A 21,002-nucleotide genomic window follows, 5' to 3' on the forward strand; every position below is an offset into this window, starting at 1 on the left:
GGATGTCCGGCTTCCTCCAACCGTCCAAAAACATGCTTCATAGGTTAATTGGTTAATCTAAATTGTCCTTAGGTGTGAGAGTGAATGGGTGTGTGATTGTGGATATTCTACCCTGCGACAGACTGGCGACCTCTCCAGGGCATCCCCTGCCTTCGCCCAAGTGGCCGGGATAGGCTCCGGCAGCCCCGTGACCCCGAAAGGGAATAAACGGTATGGAAAATGAATGAATGAATGAACAACACAACAAAAAATGTCACAACAGCTAAATCTATAGATCTCTTTTGCCGGCCATGACTACAAGCTTGCTTTATTACATCACCATGGCAACCATCTAAAATTCCTAAACAACCACAATTACCTTTGTCCAATTTCTAGACAAATTAAATTATTAATTTAAAAAAAATGGCTTACAAGTAACAATTGGCAGTTCAAGTGGGCGTGTTTTATAAAAACTAGTTGTTCCAGCCTTTGATTGCGTACATTATTGTGCTTTCTATCAGGTTTGAAAAGACAATCCAACTAGAATTTATAATAATCTCTGATTCTGAATTTGTAAAGTAGTTTTTCTTTTGAACTAGTCACATTTTTCATTGCTGTGAAGCTTTTCTGTTAAATACATTTTGATGGTGAGACAAGCTGAATGTGTTTAGGCCTCAAAATGCATCCACTTAAAGTTTAACCTCACATCAACTTCAAAAGACGGGTTTAGTGAACTGCTACCATGACAGATGACTTGACTGAATGACAACAGGTGAGGTGAAAATGTCAGATGTGGTACGTTTGTGATGATAAAATACTCCTTTTTACAGAGTATCTGAGTAGGACTTTAAAATCTTTACTTTCTTACTGCAAGGGCTCAACATCACCTTAGTTAGATACAATGAATCTAGAAAACCCAGTTTTACTAGCTTCCCAAAGGGGGAACATCTTCTCCAGGATCATGGAGGCTGCTGGTTATACCAGCTAGGCTTGGGTAGCTGAAGCCCCATTAATCACCGAGGAGCTTTTCCAGCAGCAGACTCGGGTCTGTTTGCCGAGTGAAATCCGTTTGGGGCCTTTGTCTCTGGCAGAGCCGAGATAACTGCAGACGGGAGAAGCACCTCTGATCCCAGGCTTTCAGATCCCTCAAATCCCAGTTTAAACAAGACACTGGATCCAGTCCAGCAGGCAGAGACGGCACTGAACTCAGACACCTCCGGAGTCACATAGCACCGTGTGAGTCAGACAGTCAAAGCTCATATAGAGCAGGATTTACAAAAGTCCGACAGGGTGTCTTCATGTTTGAATTAAATAAGGGAAACACTTAAGTAAAATATAAATACTCAATTGTTTGTTGATGATGTGCTTTTATTCCCTTGTTTGTTTTTCATGATTTCTGATGCATTCAGCTCATCACAGCAGCAACTGGCTTGAATTTTGGAGAGCTCATGTCTTCATTCATTTCATTAAAGGCTGTATGTTGTTACCTCAAGTCTTTTCTAGTCGGTTTGAATAATTAAACAGCTCAGAATTCGCGGACATTTTAACTGAAAACCTATAATAGTTCCAAACTGTAAATGTTTTTATTGTTTATTTATATAGTCATCCATTGAGTAAATGAATACCTTTTTTTTCCACATTTTTAAAATGCATTTACAGAACAAAAGTGTATTTTTGTATTTTCTTGTTCTGTCCAAGTCCCATCTTTCTTTACAAATGTCATTTTCTGTTATTTCTTATAATTAAAAAATATAATAAATCAACAAAAGACTGAAAAGATTCTCTAAATTTGAATCTTTTGAGTTTGATCTCATCTTGTAATCTTAAATCTAATTAGATTATTGACAATTTCTTGGGAAAAAACCTTCTTGGAAAAGACAGTAAATCACAAGTCTTTATGGGATAAAATGTAGAAACTTCTTTTCTGTTGGGGATTATAGGTTTAAGTGCATAATTTTGGTATAAGCCATAAATTAAGCGATTATTTGGGTATTTCCTTAAATTAGTTGGTTCAGATCTGCTGCTCATCAGGAAAAGCTCAAGATTCCAGGAAATATCTGATATTTTTAAATGTTTTTCTTTTATTTTGTAGATCTCTTCGTGGCAAACTCCTGCTAACATGTCTGAGGATTTAAGATTTAAACTTAAACCTGTAATCCCTGGGAAGTCCTGTGCTTCACTGTCTTTTCCACGTTTTCCTTCTTCTTTTTTTTAACAAATAAAAAAAGTCTCAAATAATTGAATTCATTATTAAAGGTAAATTTAAAAACTATGGGACCAAAAAATTCAGCTCAGATCAGATTTTAATGGACCTTTAGATTTACTTTACTTTTATGGAGTCCTCCTTCTATATATATATGAATTTGAGCTTCATGTGCACTAAGATTTACTTAACTACTTTACGATTTACTATACTCTTAGATCACGAGTGGGTCGGTCGCTGGTGCGGACAGATTCCTAGAATATAATTTCTTCACAACTGCATCCAGGCTGGTTTCTGTTTCTAATACGTTTTAACCTTTTCTATGGGTCCTTTTGGCTTTCATTATGTTGGGTGCTGGGAGCATTATGTATTTTTTTATAATTTTATTTTTAATTTCATGCCTGTGAAGCACTTTGCGTTAGTATGTAAAGTGCTTTAATGTACAGATACAGTTTGATTTGATTCTTGCTGTAAAAGTTGTTAATTCAAGTCACACTCTGATCAACATTTGATTCCTTTTGCTTCCAGTGGTTTTTTAATTACCACTTTGCTGGTTTTAATCAAAATCGTGTTGTTTTCTAGGACATAGTTTCTGCAGAGTGTCTGTAGTTTATTAGCAAATCACCTCTGAGTTGGGGGCGGGACTGTTGGCGAGGAGTAAGCCTGTGCTCATGTCCCATCATCCCTTTGTTTACATTCTCTCCCGCGAGCCCATCACCAACCCCAACCCAACCAGTGCGACAAAAATGGCAAGTATTATTGGAGCTATCCAGACGTACAGTTTTAGGCCAGATTCCAGCTCGGACGAGGAAAACGAAGGATCTATTTGTTTGCAAGTGGATGCATCAGAATGCAGTGAAGCAGGGAGCTTTAGACCAACTGATTATAGTATTTATGTAACAACTACAAGCTTTTTCAAAGGACATCTTTATCATCTGCTTCTGAGTCAGCACAAAATGGATAAAGAAATACTTGCAACAAGTTTTCTTTAAATAAACTGTAATCCTAGTAAGATTACTCAAAGGTCTAAAATCTTAGTTGTGCTTGAAAGCTAAACACCTGACTTTAAGAAACTGTGACTTACAGATCAACCTTCAGACAGGGTTTGAGGAGAATCTGAAGGATCCAGAACTTTGAAGAGTCTTGTGTTGTCTTGTCTTCCTCTTTGCTCACCTCCTTCCTGGTTGACTGAAGTTATGCAGCGATTCACGGCTGCAGATTCCCACACTTCCTCACATTTTGCAGAGAGTAAACCAACATAACAAGCACCTCACTCTTTCATTGCCTTTATTGATCTATTTGTGAAATCAGACAAATCCACAGGAGACGTTGCAGCAGAGCTACGACGGCCCGGCTGTGAAAGCCCAACTGCGCATCGTGAGGATCCTGCGTCACGAAGACAGACAGTCTAAAAAGTCCGAAGAAGTCCAACGCCGCTGTGACCACTAAAGCAAGAGTCTGGGGGAGGAGACTAGCAGAGGAGGTAAGAAGACATGCAGTGTACGGCTGCTGACGCGCCTTGACGAGCACCCTCCCATCAGTCTGTCCATGTCAGCGGCTCTGTGTGCTGGTGGTTTCCATGGTGATGGTCTTTCACCGACAGACGCCCTGACGAGACGTCCTCCTCATAAACCCAGAGACCTGCGGACGATCTTCTGAGCCAGTTTGTTGAACTGCTCTCTGTCCTCGCGCCACATTTTCGAGGCATCGACGTTGGCGCCGCTCTCATCGTTGGGCTCTGAGGACGACAGGTTGAATCTGTGAATGGCGCCGAGTCCCTGCTGGTGTCAGACGCAAACGAGTTCCATACCTGCCAGCATGCTGACCACGGAGAGCAGGATCTTCTCCACGCTCTGGACTGGACTCCACCTTTCGGCGCTGCTCTCGTAACCCATGGGATCGTCACCCGGGGCGTGGAGGATAGAGATGCACACCCGTCCGTCGGGATAGACTGGGGCGGGGGAGGAGAACGCTTTAGTTCACCGGTTCTAGCTTCTCTGAACTCTTAGCAACTTTTTTTTTAAACTGCTAAATGGGATTATATTTCATTTCGTATCGTCTTTTATTTTTTTACACTCTCTCCCGTTAGCTTACAGCCCCTCACAACCCCAAGCTGAGAGGTGCAACAAATATGGTGAAAAATGTTGGATGTTTCCCGCCGAACAGTTTTAAGGACGTTCATGGATCTAGTCGTCCAGAAGTGTGTGCATTGGAAGAGAGTGGAGCAGTGAGACTTTAGCCTGCCCCTTGGAGTTTCTACATCACAACTGAGAGCGTTTTTGTTTTGTCATCTGCTCCTGATTTACCATGATTTAAATTAATAAATACTAAGAAAGGCAGTTACAAGCTTCGATGCTCTATGTCCTCTATCACAAGAAAAATGCAACAAAAACATTTTAAAAACACCAAAACCACATATTCTATTGGAGTGGGTCTTTAATCTGATCCTGTTTGGACCCCCTCCCCGTGCAGGGGGTTTCAGGGCGCTGCCGCTCGGTCCAGCTGCAGGAAATCTCCTCTGAAAACCGAGCCGCTGTTATCGGCAGCTTCCGTTTCATCTTTAACAGTTGCAGCGTGGAGTTCGGCTCAGGGCCATGCTGGTGAAGATGAGCGACAAGCACTTCGTCTTCTCATCAGCACTGAGCGCGCTCAGAGCGCTCGTGTCCTGACATCACGGCTTCGGCCCCACTAATCAGAGAGCGGTAAAAACACGCCAACAGCAACAAGCTCTGGAGCGTGCCGAGACAAGTCTGCAGACGGGCTAAGACACAAGACGTGTGTGTGAGTGGAGGTGTGTGTGTGTGTGTGCGTGTGTGAGTGTAGGGGTGTGTGTGTGCGTGTGTGAGTGGAGGTTTTAAGATCCAAATTTCAGTTTTCCTGAGTCATCAAGAAGATGAAATCAAACGTTGCTCCATCACAGATACTTAAAGCGGTCGCAGGTTTGTGCGCTCAACATCTGTTGCCATGGTGACGAAAGCAGGCACAAAGCCGTGGGCGGACTCACTGTTGGGGTGAAACATGTCACAGGTGAACCTCATCTTGGGAGGACTGAGAGGATAATCGGAGGGGAAGCTGAGGACAGCGGGGAACACTCCGCCTTCGAAACACGTGTCTTCGGGGCCCCTGAAACACAAACGCACATGCGGCGGTGAGAGCCTCACAACGCCAAACACCAAGAAAACGCAACAACGACACTGGAGGCTAACCCATCGCCTGGAGAAGCTTCAAACTCCGTGAAACACCAGAGAGCGAGGACTTGTGGAGAGGATCCTACAGACCTTGTAGTTGGATCCTCCTGCTGCTACTGTATTCCTCATGGCGTAATAAAAACGAACAGCAAGAAAATCAGCAACAAGTCTCAGAAGACCGTGTTGGGATAAAATAGAGTCTCCACTATTTTCTGGTCTTTGTTGTGGAAATGTTGAGAGCTTTTCTCCACCAGCTGATCTTTCAGGGTATGTCTAGACTAGGAAAATCCTTTGTTCCGGATCGAGTCCTGAACCCTGCGTTTGGTCTGTATTCAGACTGGCATCAAGCGGACCATTCTGCTCCGGACCAAAGCTTTGGTACGGCAGAGGCACGCTGCAAGGCAGGTCACTGGCAAGGAGGCGTGGCGCGCGAGGATATTAGCAACTGCAGTGATGAGGAGACGTCGGGTATGAAGTGATTTTGACATATGGTTTGTTGGGAAAACAGTGAGAAGCAAAGTGGATCACATTAAATGATGAGCCTGCATTCATCCGACCACATTTCAATGAGTTGCTGTGTCTCATCGTTGTGGTTTTATGTCAGATTTTTAAGAGAATTCTGTTTCGGGAAACAGAATGAAGCATGCAAGAAAAGCATGGAAGAAGTGATCTTCGCCTGTGTTACAGCATACGTTCTGACAAATAAACAGTTGGACCTTTTTTTCTGTTTGATGACACGGCAATCGTTGCTTCATATTTGTCCACAGCTCATCCGTTGCTTCAGTCCTACTCTGTTTACGTCGGCTACGGTGGCCGTTTTGGTCCTGTTGTTGTGCTTTGGGAATGGATTGTATTTAGACTGAGTGTGAACCGGAGCTCAGTCTGATTGGAAATGGACCGAGACCACCTCGTCAGATGGGTCCGAGAGTGGTTCCTGGTCCCGGACCAGAGTCCTCTATGATGCATTCATACTGATAATTGGGGTAAATGAACTCTGGTTTACTTAAGGCGAACCAAAACAAATGTGTCCGGTCTGAATACAACCTTAGACGGACTAAATGATGTTGGTCTTTTCTGTCCTTCATTACCATCAGTTTTTCATTTTTGACTCATAGCTCAGTGGTTGTTTCATGGCTCAGAGGACCCGAGTTGGAATCCGTGTGTCCTCCAAAGTGTCTGTGGAAAGATGTCCTTCAGGATAGGCTGGCAGTCAGACTTCAGGTATCCGAGGTTAAAGAAGACAGTTCAAGTCTGAAGGCCAGATTAATGACACGTTGACTGTACAGGTTGTTGGTGCCGGAAGCGGTGAGATCCGGTTTCAGGTGACATGGAGAGAGAGGTTTGGAGAAGCTCTCCTGAAGATCAGTGGAAGAGCAAACCGCTGCTGCGTTTAATCTGCACCCGTTTGCGTTCACCAAAGTGGAAGTAAAGCTTGCCGATGTTATCAGAGATCCTCTAACGGACGCAGAATCGCAGCAGACAGAAAGTTTCTGACGGAGCGATAAGCTGAGCTCTGGAGGACCTTTGCATATCTGACCTCATCTCAGATCTCGCCTGTCCTCCTTCCCTGATCTGATCTGCAGGTTATTTCTGACTCGGACTCCCAGCTGACGCAGCACTTCGTCTTCTGGCCTGAAGCTCCATGCAGACAATCTTTGGACAAGTTCTCAGAGTTCTTTTGCCCTCAAGGAGGATGGTAGATGCTAGCTCTAGTCCGATCACGTCTCCTCCTGTTTGGATGTGTAACAACAGGTAATGACAGAGCGTGGGGAGTGACATCAACAGGCAAGCAGCAGCTTCAATTGAAGGGCAGTCGACGAGTCATTGTCCCGCCGGCGCTGATCGCCGCTGATGACTTCACTTCTGTTCAGATCGCAGCTCTGAGCCGACATCAAACACCCAAACGTTCTGCTTTTAAATGGAAACTAACACGAAGCTCGGGAGCTCCTCCTCCAGCAGCAGCATCCGGAGCACACCGAGACATTAAAAAATAAAAATCACAGACATAAAACGATGAGAGGCGGAAAAAGCAAAATCCTGTCAGATCATCCCCGTCTCCAACTGTGCTTCTTTGGTTCACATGTTCTGATTCAGCAAAGAAAAGAGCTTTAACGTTCCTTAATTTTCCCCTTTAGAACACGATGATGAGGGGAGACAAAACTCCCACAATCCTCTGCGGTCAGAGCTTTAGGGAGAAAGATGGAATAAATGCTCGGGTCTTTTTACGCAGTTTATTAACTTTCTTTCTGCCAAAATATGCAAATTCTGATTAATTAGGAAACAGAAATTATCATTTTAATTTATATGAACAAATAAAAGGGCGTTAAAATAAATGAACAAATATATAACCTGAGTTAGAACAGCAGCACTTTAAAATACACATTTAAAGAGTAATGTTTTCCTAGGTTTTTCTTATATATTGATGCATGTGACTCTTCTAATGTGTGGCTCTGCAGGGCCCACGGATGGCGAGCAGCGCTGCCTGCTGGTGACAGTGAGACAAAGCTGCAGATTGTAGAAGATGGACCAGGTCAGCATGAACCGGTGCAGTTCTAATGACAGTCAGTTCTTTTGTGGGACTCAAACTGAAGATAAGATGAGACGCAGCTGCCACCGTTGTGGACTCACATCTGAAAACCACTTTTCAGACAAGTCCAGTGTTGTAGGCAATCTATCAAGTACAGTTTAGGCTGTTTGTGAGATCTGGGCCGTGTTAGAGGAACTGTTGTTGAACTGTTGTTGAACTGTTGTTGAACTACTTGTTTAATCTTTTGGTTTTTGCGCTTCTTAAATCATATGGATTAATTTGAAACCAGGAGGGAATAAAGGTTTTTTTAAAAAGTCAGGAAAATTTGTGTGTTCTGGATGAAAGGTGAAGTCCTGTTACCATGGAGATACTGAGTCGGTACTCACATGATGAGCGCCTCCCACTCAAAGAAGTTCTCCTCATTGGCCGGACCTGCAGAACCAACAGAACTCGGGTCAGGAGTTTGTTCCTGTTCCGTCATAAAATGCTGTATTTTCTTTGGAAGAGCCGCTAAGTGATTCAAGCAACAGCATATTTTAGCAACGTTTGAAGCTTTGTTCTAAATGTGTGCACCGATTTGTTGTTTCTTTGTAGGACTGAGAAGAGTTAACACTTAAAAAAAACAAAAAACAATGGTTAAATATAATGCATTTCTTTCCTAAACAGCATTTTCTAAAATAATGTTCAGTAACCTATTTCAAATTCAAAAAATTGGAAGGAAAAAACGTGGCCTGATCACCGTGCTTATATTTGACGCTACATTCACACTAGGCATGTGTTGCATGTTCAAGAACACGCTATATACGGTTTCATGAACACGCATTCAGCCCACAGTGTTTGTTGCTACCTGATCCGACCACACATGCACAAATATTACCTCCTTGTGACCAACAATGCAACAGTTAGGCAATTTCTTTTATTTTTATCACAAACTATAATTGTCTCTCGAACTGATTCATCTGTGAGATGTAAAATCATTTTTACTCACTTTCTGAAGCATAGAAACCCAATAATATCACCCGTCACATAAAAATGAGCAGATGTACCGTTTCTATTGAGATAAAACTGAAATAAGTTGCAATTTTACTGCACCAACAATGGAATAAATCCATATTTTGGGGAATATTTAGATGTTTTTGTTTTTCCAACATCTTTTCTTCTGATGCTTTACTCCTCAAAAATCTTTTAATCTTGATTTTGAAAGGGTAAATCAGTCGAACGAGCAGATCTGGGTTGTGTTTTTGCGGCTCACCTGCGACGATGCCTTCAGGCGGGTTCAGCGTCAGCTCTGAAACACAGATCAGAGAAGGACGCGTTATCTCTAAATCGCCTTTCAACCACAGAGGCAGTTCTAAGTATTTACAGAAAGCTTTGGCAGCATTACAGACACACAAAAAAGTAAAGAAACAGCAGATGGTGCAGCAGGTGAAACAAAGGGAGCAGAAAAGAGCGAAGTTACAGGGCAGGACCACGCCCCAACCAGCTGAAACGCTTATTTTCCGTCCACCCCACCCCCCGCATATTCATCGCAGTTTATTCACCCACCCAGAATCCAATCACTCATCCCATCTCAAAGTCCCAGCCTTCCTCTGCCATTCTTCATGCCAACAAGTCTACTGTAAAGGTTAATATCCTCTACTTAGGTGTGGCTTTTGCAGTGAATTCAGTTTAAGTTGGAGTTTTTTGGGAAGCTGCATCCATCTGTATGCAGCACAGCTTAAAGAGCCTGAACTACCGAGGCAGTTTTATGTCTTAAAATCTCTCTGCTATCGTCTTTTGTGCTAGTTTGATCATAATGATGCTGTTTTTGACCAAAAAAAAAAAACGTGTCATTTTTAGAGCTGCTGTAGTTTATTACAAATTCGTCACCTAGTTGTGGGCGGGACCGTTGGCACCAAGCAACCTGCCCCTCAATCCCGTCCCCACTGCCGAGAGCTTGGAGCAGGGACTTTGTATTTCCTACGCCACAAATACACTCTTTTTGTTGTCTGCTCCAGATTCCAAACAATTTGAATAAAATACGAAGAAATTGAATTCTAAGCTTAACTTTCTTTTCATATGTCTTCCAATATCAGAAAAATGCCACAAGAACATGTTAAAAACACCAAAAACACATTTTCTTTTAATCGGAGCTGCTGGTTTTTTAGGTGCTCACATGGCTGAGGAGAAATGACAGTAGTTTGTCGGTAAAAAACAAAGATTGTACGATTGTGGAGGTATACGGCAAACTAATAAGAGCGTTGCAAATATGCATGAGCGCTATAAGAACAAAAAGAAACACACATTTTATGATTGCAACTTCTAGAAACGATGTTAACGTAAATAACAGCACCTTCTCAGATGAATCTCATTTGAAAAAAAGGTTTATTTGCATTTGATTCCTAATAATCTAAGTTACAAATGATTGGTTGATCTATAATTGGACACAATGACAATGAAAAGGGGTCGTCCCTGTTGATTTTCTTGCTTATTAATCGCCAAGATTACAGCATTATTGAACCATCACAATGAAAAATACTAAGAAGACTTTATTTATAAAGCACTTTTTACAAATAAAACCAAAGTGCTGTACTATGTGCAAGGTGAATGCAATAAAAATAAATAAATAAGAGACAATAACACAAATACAAGGTAGGTAGTTACAAAATTACCTTAAAGCTTGTCTCCATAAAAAATCTCTTTAGAAGCTTTTAAAGACGAGCAGCAGAATCAGTAACTGCTTACAACCAATCATGCTTTTATAATGGGTTTAGGGAGAGGGCTTTTCTACCTAGTAGATGTAAAAACCTGCAAAGTTCTGGGTTTCTGAAGGAACTTTGTTTATTTCTGCAGGTGATCATATAAATGAGTGAAAATTATTCTTGTACTTGTGATTTTTTAATTGTTTTAATTAAAGACAAATTGACTTATCCAGTAACTGAAACTATTATATATATATATATACTGTGTATATATATATATATATATATATATATATATATATATATATATATATATATATATATATATATATATATATATATATATATATATATATATATATATATATATAGTTAAAACAATAATCAAAACTGTCATCTGAATCGATCACTGATTGATGTGTAGCTGTGCTCAGCAGCTGTTTTATGCTAACATGCTAACATGCTAAAAACAACACCGAAAGCGTCGCAGCAAAGCTGTAAAACTCCCCGGTAGGATTTGAGTGCCTTCTTCATGGGTTGATTATCAGATCCAACTGAATTAAGAGACGAGTCTCCAGTGGATCCCTGTCGTTTATGTTGTGCAGTTAAAATAGGCTAAAGTTACATAATATCGAAGAAGCTTCTGGATCATCATGGAGGCGCACGATCGATGACGATCCACAAAATAAATTAATACCTAAAACATATAGATGTTCATGTTGTCGTGTGTTCAAGGCTAGGCCGAATCACTCTAGTAGTTGGTCTGTTAATATGTAGCTGAAAATGAATAGCGTCTATTATATTAGTCTCACTCCAAAAACCAATGCACAATTAAAAAAACGCGTTTTTTTAACGAAGTTTCGTCTCCTCACCGGCGATAGAACTACGCGGTTATTCCCGGACCGCCGGTCTCGAAAAGTTACTCACGTTTATATTCGGCCATGAGCCTCTTCAATGCGGTGCCGGCCATGGTCTTTACCGGAAATAATCCAAACAAAAACAAGAAAACAAAACCTGTTCGGCGTGGAACTTCCACCACCTCAACGGACCCCCAATGGTCCTGCTGAGCATGCGCGCACGATACGTCTGAGTTATTGCGGGTGCCGCTAGGGGTGTTGCGAGTTAGCGCCCTCTTCTGGTCTGGCGTAAAAGTCACAAAAAAGTATGGAAATAAATTAGCCTGAAAAAAACAAAAACAGAGAAATATCTGAAACTTTTTTTTTAAGTCCAAGGCCAGAGACAAAGGAGTTTTAGAGCCACCACTACAGAAAAACAAATAAAAAAGAAGAATATGTGAGTGTAAAGTTGTAAGAGGATGAGAAACAAAATCCATGTTTTATGCAAATAAAGTCTAAAATTATAAAATTACATGTCAAATTTTACCAACATTAAGTTTTACATGTCTGACTTTAAAAGTTGTGATTTTGCAAGGAAAAAGTCATGGTATTTTTTTTAACTTGGAAAAAAAGGGAAAGCAGAATTCTCAACATTCTTGAGCAGTGCAATGTACGTCAGATTTCTATGACGGAGTCGTAGGGTCACCATAAAAGAAGGAAAATAAAAAAAGAATACAAGAATAAATTTGGAAAATTGTTGGAAAACTTAATATATTAAAAAAAAAGCAATTTACAAGAATAGATTTGTAAATTGAAAAATGTAAATGTTACATTTAGCTTTAAATTATTTCAACAAAAACAATCGAACAATCAGTTTAATTCATGTTGCCTACCATTAAGAGAACTCCAATGGACATCCGCTTTTTGTTTGTAAAAATACAATTTTAATTTCATGACGCTGTAACTTAATTTTGAAATAAAACATAACTTTTCTCCTGTAAAATTCAAATAATAAATGTATAATCTTATTTTCATAGAATGTTTTCCTCATAATTTTACAACTCATTCCCTTAAAATTTGGGCATTTTCCTTTACGTGTTAAGACTTTTTCCTCATAATTCTATGATTTATTGTCATAAAAGTTAAATTTTCCCCCCATAAGTTTACAACCTTATTCTTATGAGATTTTTGCACATTTTTTAAAATTTTACTTTTCTTATAACTCTACATCTTTTTATCTTTTCAAACTTTTTATCCCCCCCCCCCGAATTGTTTGATTTGATTCACATGATTATATGACTTTATCTTCGTAAAAATTTGTTCCTTTTTTTCTCAGAATTTTATATTTTCTCAAAATCTTACAATTTTTACCCTTGCAAGATATATACTTTTTCCTCATAATTTTATGTCTGTGCTTCTTTAAAATTTTGACTTTTATCTAATAATTTTATGACTATAATATACATTTATTTGGGTAAAATTTCAACTTTTTCATATAATAGTATTACTTTTAATTGTATTAAAAGCATATAATTGTATGTTCCATTTTATTCTCATATGAAACATATTTTGTAGTGACTATCACTCTTTTGTAATTGAGAAACTAAGATACATAAAACCAGTCTTGGTTGTAAATTTGTTATCTATCTATCTATCTATCTATCTATCTATCTATCTATCTATCTATCTATCTATCTATCTATCTATCTATCTATCTATCTATCTATCTATCTATCTATCTATCTATCTATCTATCTATCTATATCTATCTATATCTATCTATATCTATATCTATATCTATATCTATATCTATATCTATATCTATATCTATATCTATATATATATCTATATATATATATATATATATATATATATATATATATATATATATATATATATATACATTTTTTTTCTAAATGGTACCATTTTGCCATCGACGGGTTTCCATACAAACTAGACCTTTACGCGCAGGGAAGTTTCGTTTTGTTGTAATTCCCCGCCTCTTGTTGATCAACGCTACCAGGAAATTACAGACGCTTGGCTTTCTTCTGAACGGGGACACGTTAGCTTTTGTCTCCAGGCTGAAGGAACATGTTACAGACTGACAGCATGTGGAGATGCGTGTGCGCGCTCGTCCTGACCTTTCCTGCTTACTCCACAGGTAACTCCAGACTCACTATCCAGTTGTGATTATTTTTTGAATGAGCGTTGATGGGGAACTATAACGCTTTACAGGATTCGCTGCTGCGTGGTTTCGTGTATTGAGATCAGTTCTACGGAGATTGAATGTATGTTTCTCACCACGCAGCGGTGTCTGGAGTCCTCAACAGTCCCACAAACGTCCAGCTGACGTCGACAAACATGGATCTGGTTCTGAAGTGGGATCCACCTGCAGGAGCCCCCAGGGACCTCGTCTACACAACTGAGTTAATTTTAAGGTAAGAAAAGCAGCATTTTCCGGTCAAATTCAGGAAAACAAAAGCATCAATCTGAAACTTTTCTGATGCGTAAAATGACCCATTTTCCAGGAAATGGATCCAGCCAAAAATACAGTCTGATTCATAAGCTTTGTTAACCCACACAGCAATGAAACCTGAGGCTGACTAAAAGCCAGCTGGCTGCATCAGCATCATGAACTCAAAGAAGAGAAGTCTGACCACAGACTCATTATAATAATAGATTTGTGTTCTTGTTCTATGATCCAACAATTGTCTATTGTTCCCTGAAGTAAAACATTCCTGATTAAGTGTTTATCAAAGAGGAAATTCGGTCTTAATCTGTCTAAAATGTTCAAAGCGTCTCCAAAAACAAAGCACCATTGTTCAATTGTGCGCTAACATATTTATTTATTTCCCATTTGCAAAATACAAGAGTGATAAAAGAAAAATACTAAACAACTTTTTAAATAATTACAGTTATTATTTCTAAAAAAAAATTTAAAAAAAAGCAGTTTAAGCATGTTGGAAAAAGAGTGGGAGGAAGCTGACCCTAGTTTTTATATACTTACAATACACTCTTCATGATTATGTTTACATCAACTCTATAGTTCAATTTTATTTATATAGCCTAATTTTATCTTTCTGGTAAAGGAAAAACTCCTAAAAAAAAAGGAATTCCGGAAAAAAAAGAAGAAACCTCCATGGTGTCCCAGTGTTAGGACACTGTTTGTGCTGTTTCCACTCATGCATTATGTTTGAAACCACAGGAAGCCTCTTATGGACTCCAAACCAGGCTGCGTGAACACCTCCGCTCTGCAATGTGACCTGACCCACTTGGTTGTCAGCATCTATGGGAGGTACACCGGCAGGGTGAAGGCCCAGCTGGGTGCGCAGAGCTCAGCGTGGGCCAGCAGTGACGACTTTCTGCTGGACAAGCAGAGTGAGTGGATGTTATTCCCTTCGTGTTCTTCTGCAGATCCAAACTTCTGATCCAAACACTGATGGTAGTCGTCTTTGCTGATTTGTATGGGTAAACCCCCCCGTTTGGAAATCATCATGTTGTTCCAACAGCAACAACGAACCTTCAGGAACAACCAGCGTGTTTTCTCAAACAAACATTCCTTTAAAAGCCCAATGCCATGCAAAATCAATTTTTGGAATTTTTAAGTATTATATTGCTCATTCCGTACAAAGAGAAACCCCAAAGTGGTATTTTGATCTATTCACGCATTTCTGAGAACCATTCGTCTTCTAAACCTCCTGGAGCCTATCCTGGCCGCTCGTGGGGGAGGGCAGGGAACACCCTGGACAGGTTACCAGTGTGTTGCAGGGCCACAAATCACACACCCACACCTAGGGACAAGTTTGAGTAACCAACAACCCTATGAAGCATGTTTTTGGACTGTGGGAGGAAGCCAGAGTCCCCGGGAAGAACATGCAAACTCCACACAGAAAGGTCTTCCAGCCGGGAGCCGGCCTTCTTGCTGTGCAAAAGTTCAGATTTTGTTTGTTTCCATGGGCGAAATGCAGACACGCTGCAGAGGCCGGCTCTGGGTTGACGTGATGAAACGGGCGACACCCACAAGGACTGAAAGGCTCCACAGAGATCGAGTCGTTTTAGCCGAAATTTAGAAACACGATTATTAAATTATTGTGTTTTTAAACTTTGTTTTTGCTGTAGTGTACCCAGTTTCATGGTTTTTATGAGATCACTTAAATGTAATTTTAGCATTTCTACATGTCCATGTTGCTTTAAGGTTCCTTATGATCTCCATTTTAACATTATATATTTTATTCTTTTCCCTTCTTCGTTTGAACTCCAGTGTTTTCCTCACGAGGATCCTCCACACCAGAGACTACTCCTTCTCCATTTACAGGGTGGTCGCGCTGGGATCTTTGGGGTCTGGCTAATAAGAAGGGTGTCCTCATGAGTGTAGGGGTGGGGGGTTGGAGCTGGTGTGGACCATTGACTGTAGACGGTATATGAGAACTGGACTGAGTGACTGTGACGTCACCCATACAAAATGTCTTAAATCCAGCTCCAACGAATTCAAAACAATTTCTTCGTAGTGAAGCACTGATTGGACCGAGTCGGTCTGAGTTTCTATGGCAACCACTCTCACCAATCAGAAGTAAGCTTTTTGGAAGTCCACACCCCTACCACTTGAAAGTAGGCAAATGATATCTGCCAATCAAAGGTTTTGAATGTTGGATGTGGGGTCCGGTCCAGCAGGCTCAACCTACTTTTATTGAGGCATCTGATTGGTCAATTTATAACTTGAATAAGTTGAATTACAGAAAAAGAAAGAATGGTTATTCTGACAAATAGAATGACTGAGTAATAGCGGTTTATTTCTCCTTGGAAGTCTATGGCATTTGAGTTTCCAGACTTCCTGAACGCCAGTGACAAGGAGTCACTCAGTCCAGTTTTCATACACAATCAACAGCGTGGACAGATTTCTGTTCTTATTCCTATTTATGTCATTTTGTGTTTCCACAGTGTGGGTATGTGGGGGTTGAGAGCAATATACACTTTATGTGTCTTTAGTTTATATTTTTTACGTGAAGGACTTTGTTTTGTTTGGGTTTTCTTTTAGCTTGAACTAGATTTTCTTATTCTTAAAAGAGCTCCTTTTCACCATTGTATGAAAAGTTCTTTATAAATAAAGTTTGATTTGATGATTCTTGTTCGGAAGGATAAAAATGCAATTTAACAAACTAGTTTATTTAAGTTTCAGTTTTTTTCTTTACTCGCTACTATAAAAGTATGAGTTTCCGTCACTTTTTAAATAAAAAAGTGCATATTCTGCTGCACTACTCTTTTAATAATTTTTTGTTTTTTCAGCCTCCATCGGTCCTCCAAACGTCTCTCTGTATTCAAATGGAGCCAAACTGGAAGTCAGCATTACAGATCCGGTTTTTGTGCATTCAAGCCTGAGAGAGATCTACTATTATGCCACCTACAACATCACCTACTGGAAGAAGGACAGGATGAAAGAGGTGCCATTCGTTGTAGATAATTCTTCCACTTCTAAATGTTTTTGTGGTTTTTATTCATACGAGTGAGAAAAGATAAAAACTGACCAAGAACAGCATGAAAGCTTTTACTGTTAGGGTGCAGACGGACCTCCCATCAGGTCGGTTCTGACCCGACCCTTCTGACCTCCTTTTCTTTAGCTCAAACACATCAGTGGCTTACAGCAGAACCGAGTGGTTCTACACTCCCTGGATCCTTCGACCGAGTACTGCGTCCAGGTCCAGATCATTGCCAGCACGGCCCAGAAACCGAGCACTCCCAGCATCGTCCACTGCGCCAGAACCCCCAGCGGTAATCATCTCATCAAACTGCGGGATCGTTGTTTTAAAGAAACGTGAAGATTGTTATGTTTAGGAAAACATTTCCGAAATGGAAAACAAATACATTCTTAAAGGGCCTATATCATGATTTTCTTAAGCCTTTCAATTCAATTCAGTTTTATTTATATAACCCAATATTACAACAATTGTCGTCTCAATAGGTTTCATACCGGTAATTCAGAGTAAACAACATTCCTACCCGGAAGTAAGACGACTCGGTCTCTGAGGCGCCGCCTTTCGTTTCATGATGTCAACCTAGAGTCGGCCTCTGCAGCGTGTCTCCATCTCACCCCCGAACAACATCCAAACTTTTGCAAAGATGGATGTGCGTTTTGTTCATTTAAAAAGACAGCATTTTTGACAAACACAGCTAGCTCATTGGAGAAAATGGGTGTGTCTGTTAGCCTGGGGGGCGGTGTAGGTACCAAAACCATTCGGCCTTCAACAACCGTTCGGGGTCCTTCGACTAGTGCTGACGTCACATTATGTGATTGGCTGTCTGTTTGTCCGATGACGTGTCAGATAGTGATTGGTCTGGACAAATTACGATACTACCATAGAAGAAGATATTATGCGGTCCGTTATAAACAATTAGAGCTCCAACATGGAGCGAGATTAAAAAAGGTGCTTTTATTACTACGATTATTACTAATTGCATTGCAGCCGAACAGAGTGTGTTCCCAATCCTTCTCTGGACCGCACACTGTAACAAAGCATCTTCCCTGCCTGTGAACGCGAAGCTACGAAACTCCAGCTGCTCTGATCAGAGACACGGTTCGCTTGTGTGGAGCAGCAGGTTCATTCTAACAGCCACAGATCTTTTTACAAAGTGGGTTTTGGCAAAATCTCTCTATAAACACTACAAAAAATAATGTCAGACATATCTTAAGAAAAAGGAAAAAGAAAGGAAAATAAATTTAGGTTACAAAAGGAACCATGAAATGAAAATATGTAGAGCCCGGGCAGATTTCCATGTTACGTAGTTTGTCCAAGTGGGGTTACCGTAGTGTGACGTTGTCCTCAGTCGAAAGGACCCCGAACGGTTATTGCAGGCCGAATGGTTACGGTACCTACACCGGCAGCACAGACTCCTACTTGAAGATGATGTTCCTCACTTTGTGACATCCCAAATACTGCTTTGGTTGTTTTTTTTTCGGGGGAATGATCATTATAACACACTTAAAAGCTTAAAAGTTGATTTTTACATGATATAGGCCCTTTAACAAAGGAAATCCAATATAAGGAAATATCTCCAAAGCAAAACAGTGTCCTGTTTACTTTTTTTCCCAACTGATATTGTTTAAAATACTCACTTCAATCATCTTTAAGCCTTTTTTATTAAACCATTTTCAGTGGTCCTTTAATTAGAATTATGTAGTTTTAGCCAAAATTCAAAAAATCTATGTCATAGTTTCTGCAGAGCAGGAATAGTTCATTAAAAATTTGCTTCTGAGTCGGCAGGGATGCCAACAGTTCCTTCCTCGTAGCTCAAAGTTCGGAGCAGGGAGCTTGTGGCTCTCCCAGCGTAATTTCTACGTCACAAAAAATATGTTCTTTTTCAAACTGCATTTTTTCGTCTGCTCCTGTTTCACAATAATTTGAATCAGGAAAAAATGCATTTTTCACCATTTTCCTCAAAGTGGGTCTTTGAGAAAAGGTGGGACGATGTCTTAAAGGTCAGCATTTGGACGTCCTGAGGAGGACGCCATGGCTCTCAGCTAAGAAATGAATCATTTGGTTTAACTGCTTATTCAGTCGAATTCTTTGAAGAGTTTTGTGATGAGACGTCTAACCGAGTCCTAGAACGCATTCAGGAAATGCGTTCATCGGCTCCTCCTGCTCGCTGATCTCTGTTGAGAATATTCTCCCTCCATCCTCCTCCCTCTGTTTCAGAGAAAGAGCCCCCGTGGGTGGCAGTAGTGGTGGCGCTTTTCATCTTGGCAGGAGTTTTGACTCTGGTTGTGTTTGTGGTGCGTCACTGGAGAAGCTTGTCCCACTTTCTTTGCCCAAAATATGCAATTCCGGAGCACTTTAAGGAGGTGTGGATACAGTTTTTTTATTTTTTTTTCACCACAGTTGTTCAACATGAAGGATTTGTCTTACAGATCACATAAGAGGTTTACAGGAAAACGTCTTTTCTCTCATTCAGTCTCTTCTGGCTCCACCCAAGTCCTCCTTGTACCTGGTGATGCAGACCTCTCAGCCCGTGGAGGAATTCAGTGACCAGATCAGCGTTGTGATGTGCAGCAGGACAGAGGAGGACGGCAGCAAAAAGCCTGCTGAGGAGAAGAGATGAGAGCCGTTTGTCTCAGTCTGTTTGTTGTTGAGACGCTCTATTCCCCGTAGAGGGTGCTACTGAGCAGCTACGTGCGTAAGCAGTTAGAAGTTTTTCCAAAAAAAAAAAAAAAAAGCTGCTGAGCTTGTAAAAAAAGAAAAAAACAATGCTTCTGACATGCAAACGGAAGGACACACGTTCTACATTCTGCATGAGGAGAAGATCTTGATGAAAGGCTTTTATTGTTTTTGATTAAGGCAGAATTTTAAGCTAAATTGCTACAGCTCTTATGTTAAGAACGTTTTGTTATTTTTTGGAATACTTTTTGGGTATTCAATGTTTATTTAAATTGACTTGTGAAGAAGTCTGCAAACTGCGGTTCCTCTTATTTTTTAATGAAGCATAAAAAAATAAACCATTTCTGAAGGTACCAAAATGTTTCACAGCCATCTTTTTCAAGAGTTTTTGAAATTGTTAACTTATTCATCAAAGCAAATGTTTTTTGAGTGTGTCTTGTTAATAATTAGAATCAAATCTATATGATACGAAATTATAGATAAGACGAACATAAATAATAATACAAAAACAAAAAAAGGAGCAGAAACTTATAGCTTATTAAAGTCTGCCCCTTAAAAAACATAATTTTACTAAAATAATAATATTATAAAAACACCCAAACAATCATAACCATTATTATCAATTTACAATAATAATGATAGTAACAATAGCATTTACATATATTACTTCACATGTTTATTACCATTGCAATTTTGGGTTGATATTGACATCCTTATAATTAGCTAGTATTTATCCTTGATTTGTGCCAATACCATATGCTTATAACTATGTATAAACATTGTGTGGTAAAACCAAATGGGTTTAATGGCAAAAAAGAGCTCTACGGATCCAATACTCACTTTTAGGATTGAGAAAGAGAAGGTCAGAGGAAGAGGAAGACCACAGAGGAGGCTTATGGATGCAGTGAAGGAAGACATAAAGGTAGCTGGTGTTACAGTAGAGGATGCAGACGACAGGGTTAGATGGAGGGAGCTGATTCGCTGTGGAGACCGCTGAAATAAAAAAAATGTAAAAAAAGGAGAAGTTTTTGTTGAAACCCCAGACTATCACAATTTTCTGCGCACATGGACACACAAAATCCCCTACGGTTGGTTTGTTCCAAATGGTAATTTAAATGTTCTCCTTCCTCTGAGATTATGTGGATTTTCTCCCTCTACAAATAGTTTCTTCATTTCTATTTCCTCAAACTAAATAAGTAATTATGTGCTTTGTATGATGTTACTGTTTGATACTGATAAAAGACCCTGGAGTTTTAATGTTTTTAACTGAATAAAGAGTTGATTGGTATGCTCTAAGTCAGGCATGTCTAAAGTTCGCCCAGTGGGCCAAATGAGTTCACATTTCCCCGCGCTCCTGTTATACAATCAGTATCAAACAGCACTTCCTAAAAACTCTACAGTTTCTTGATAGTGATTGCTTAAATTCAGTCATTAGCCGTTG

At 40.0% G+C, this 21,002-nt stretch overlaps 2 protein-coding genes across 2 annotated transcripts; one reads left to right on the forward strand and one right to left on the reverse strand.

Moving 5' to 3' along the window:
- Nucleotides 1-3,452: 3,452 nt before the first annotated feature.
- Nucleotides 3,453-11,665, reverse strand: ube2g2 (ubiquitin-conjugating enzyme E2G 2 (UBC7 homolog, yeast)). The gene is made up of 6 exons (XM_004081992.4): nt 11,506-11,665; nt 9,150-9,185; nt 8,284-8,329; nt 5,187-5,305; nt 3,993-4,133; nt 3,453-3,920 (listed from the first exon to the last, which is right to left on the reverse strand). Exons 1-6 carry the CDS (start codon nt 11,546-11,548, stop codon nt 3,808-3,810), a joined length of 498 nt encoding a protein of 165 aa, XP_004082040.1. The 5' UTR covers nt 11,549-11,665; the 3' UTR covers nt 3,453-3,807.
- A 1,724-nt stretch (nt 11,666-13,389) lies between these two features.
- On the forward strand, nt 13,390-19,920 carry crfb4 (cytokine receptor family member b4). The gene is made up of 7 exons (XM_023951031.2): nt 13,390-13,575; nt 13,723-13,852; nt 14,620-14,792; nt 16,698-16,852; nt 17,030-17,180; nt 19,103-19,248; nt 19,359-19,920. The coding sequence occupies exons 1-7, from the start codon at nt 13,506-13,508 to the stop codon at nt 19,503-19,505; spliced, it is 972 nt and encodes a 323-aa protein (XP_023806799.1). The 5' UTR covers nt 13,390-13,505; the 3' UTR covers nt 19,506-19,920.
- Nucleotides 19,921-21,002: the final 1,082 nt, after the last annotated feature.

The sequence above is a fragment of the Oryzias latipes genome, chromosome 21 (genome assembly GCF_053564925.1).
Source record: "Oryzias latipes strain Hd-rR chromosome 21, Olatipes_Hd-rR_3.1".
NCBI lineage: Eukaryota > Metazoa > Chordata > Actinopteri > Beloniformes > Adrianichthyidae > Oryzias > Oryzias latipes.

Excerpts from the sequence above, each read along its gene's own strand:
- crfb4 (XM_023951031.2), top strand. The coding sequence starts at position 13,506 with ATGTTACAGACTGACAGCATGTGGAGATGCGTGTGCGCGCTCGTCCTG. Across the intron at positions 14,793-16,697 it reads CTTTCTGCTGGACAAGCAGA|CCTCCATCGGTCCTCCAAAC; the intron begins GTGAGTGGATGT and ends TTGTTTTTTCAG. Across the intron at positions 16,853-17,029 it reads AGAAGGACAGGATGAAAGAG|CTCAAACACATCAGTGGCTT; the intron begins GTGCCATTCGTT and ends CCTTTTCTTTAG.
- ube2g2 (XM_004081992.4), bottom strand. The coding sequence starts at position 11,548 with ATGGCCGGCACCGCATTGAAGAGGCTCATGGCCGAATATAAAC. Across the intron at positions 4,134-5,186 it reads TGACATGTTTCACCCCAACA|TCTATCCCGACGGACGGGTG; the intron begins GTGAGTCCGCCC and ends CCCCCGCCCCAG. Across the intron at positions 3,921-3,992 it reads CGTGGTCAGCATGCTGGCAG|AGCCCAACGATGAGAGCGGC; the intron begins GTATGGAACTCG and ends TGTCGTCCTCAG.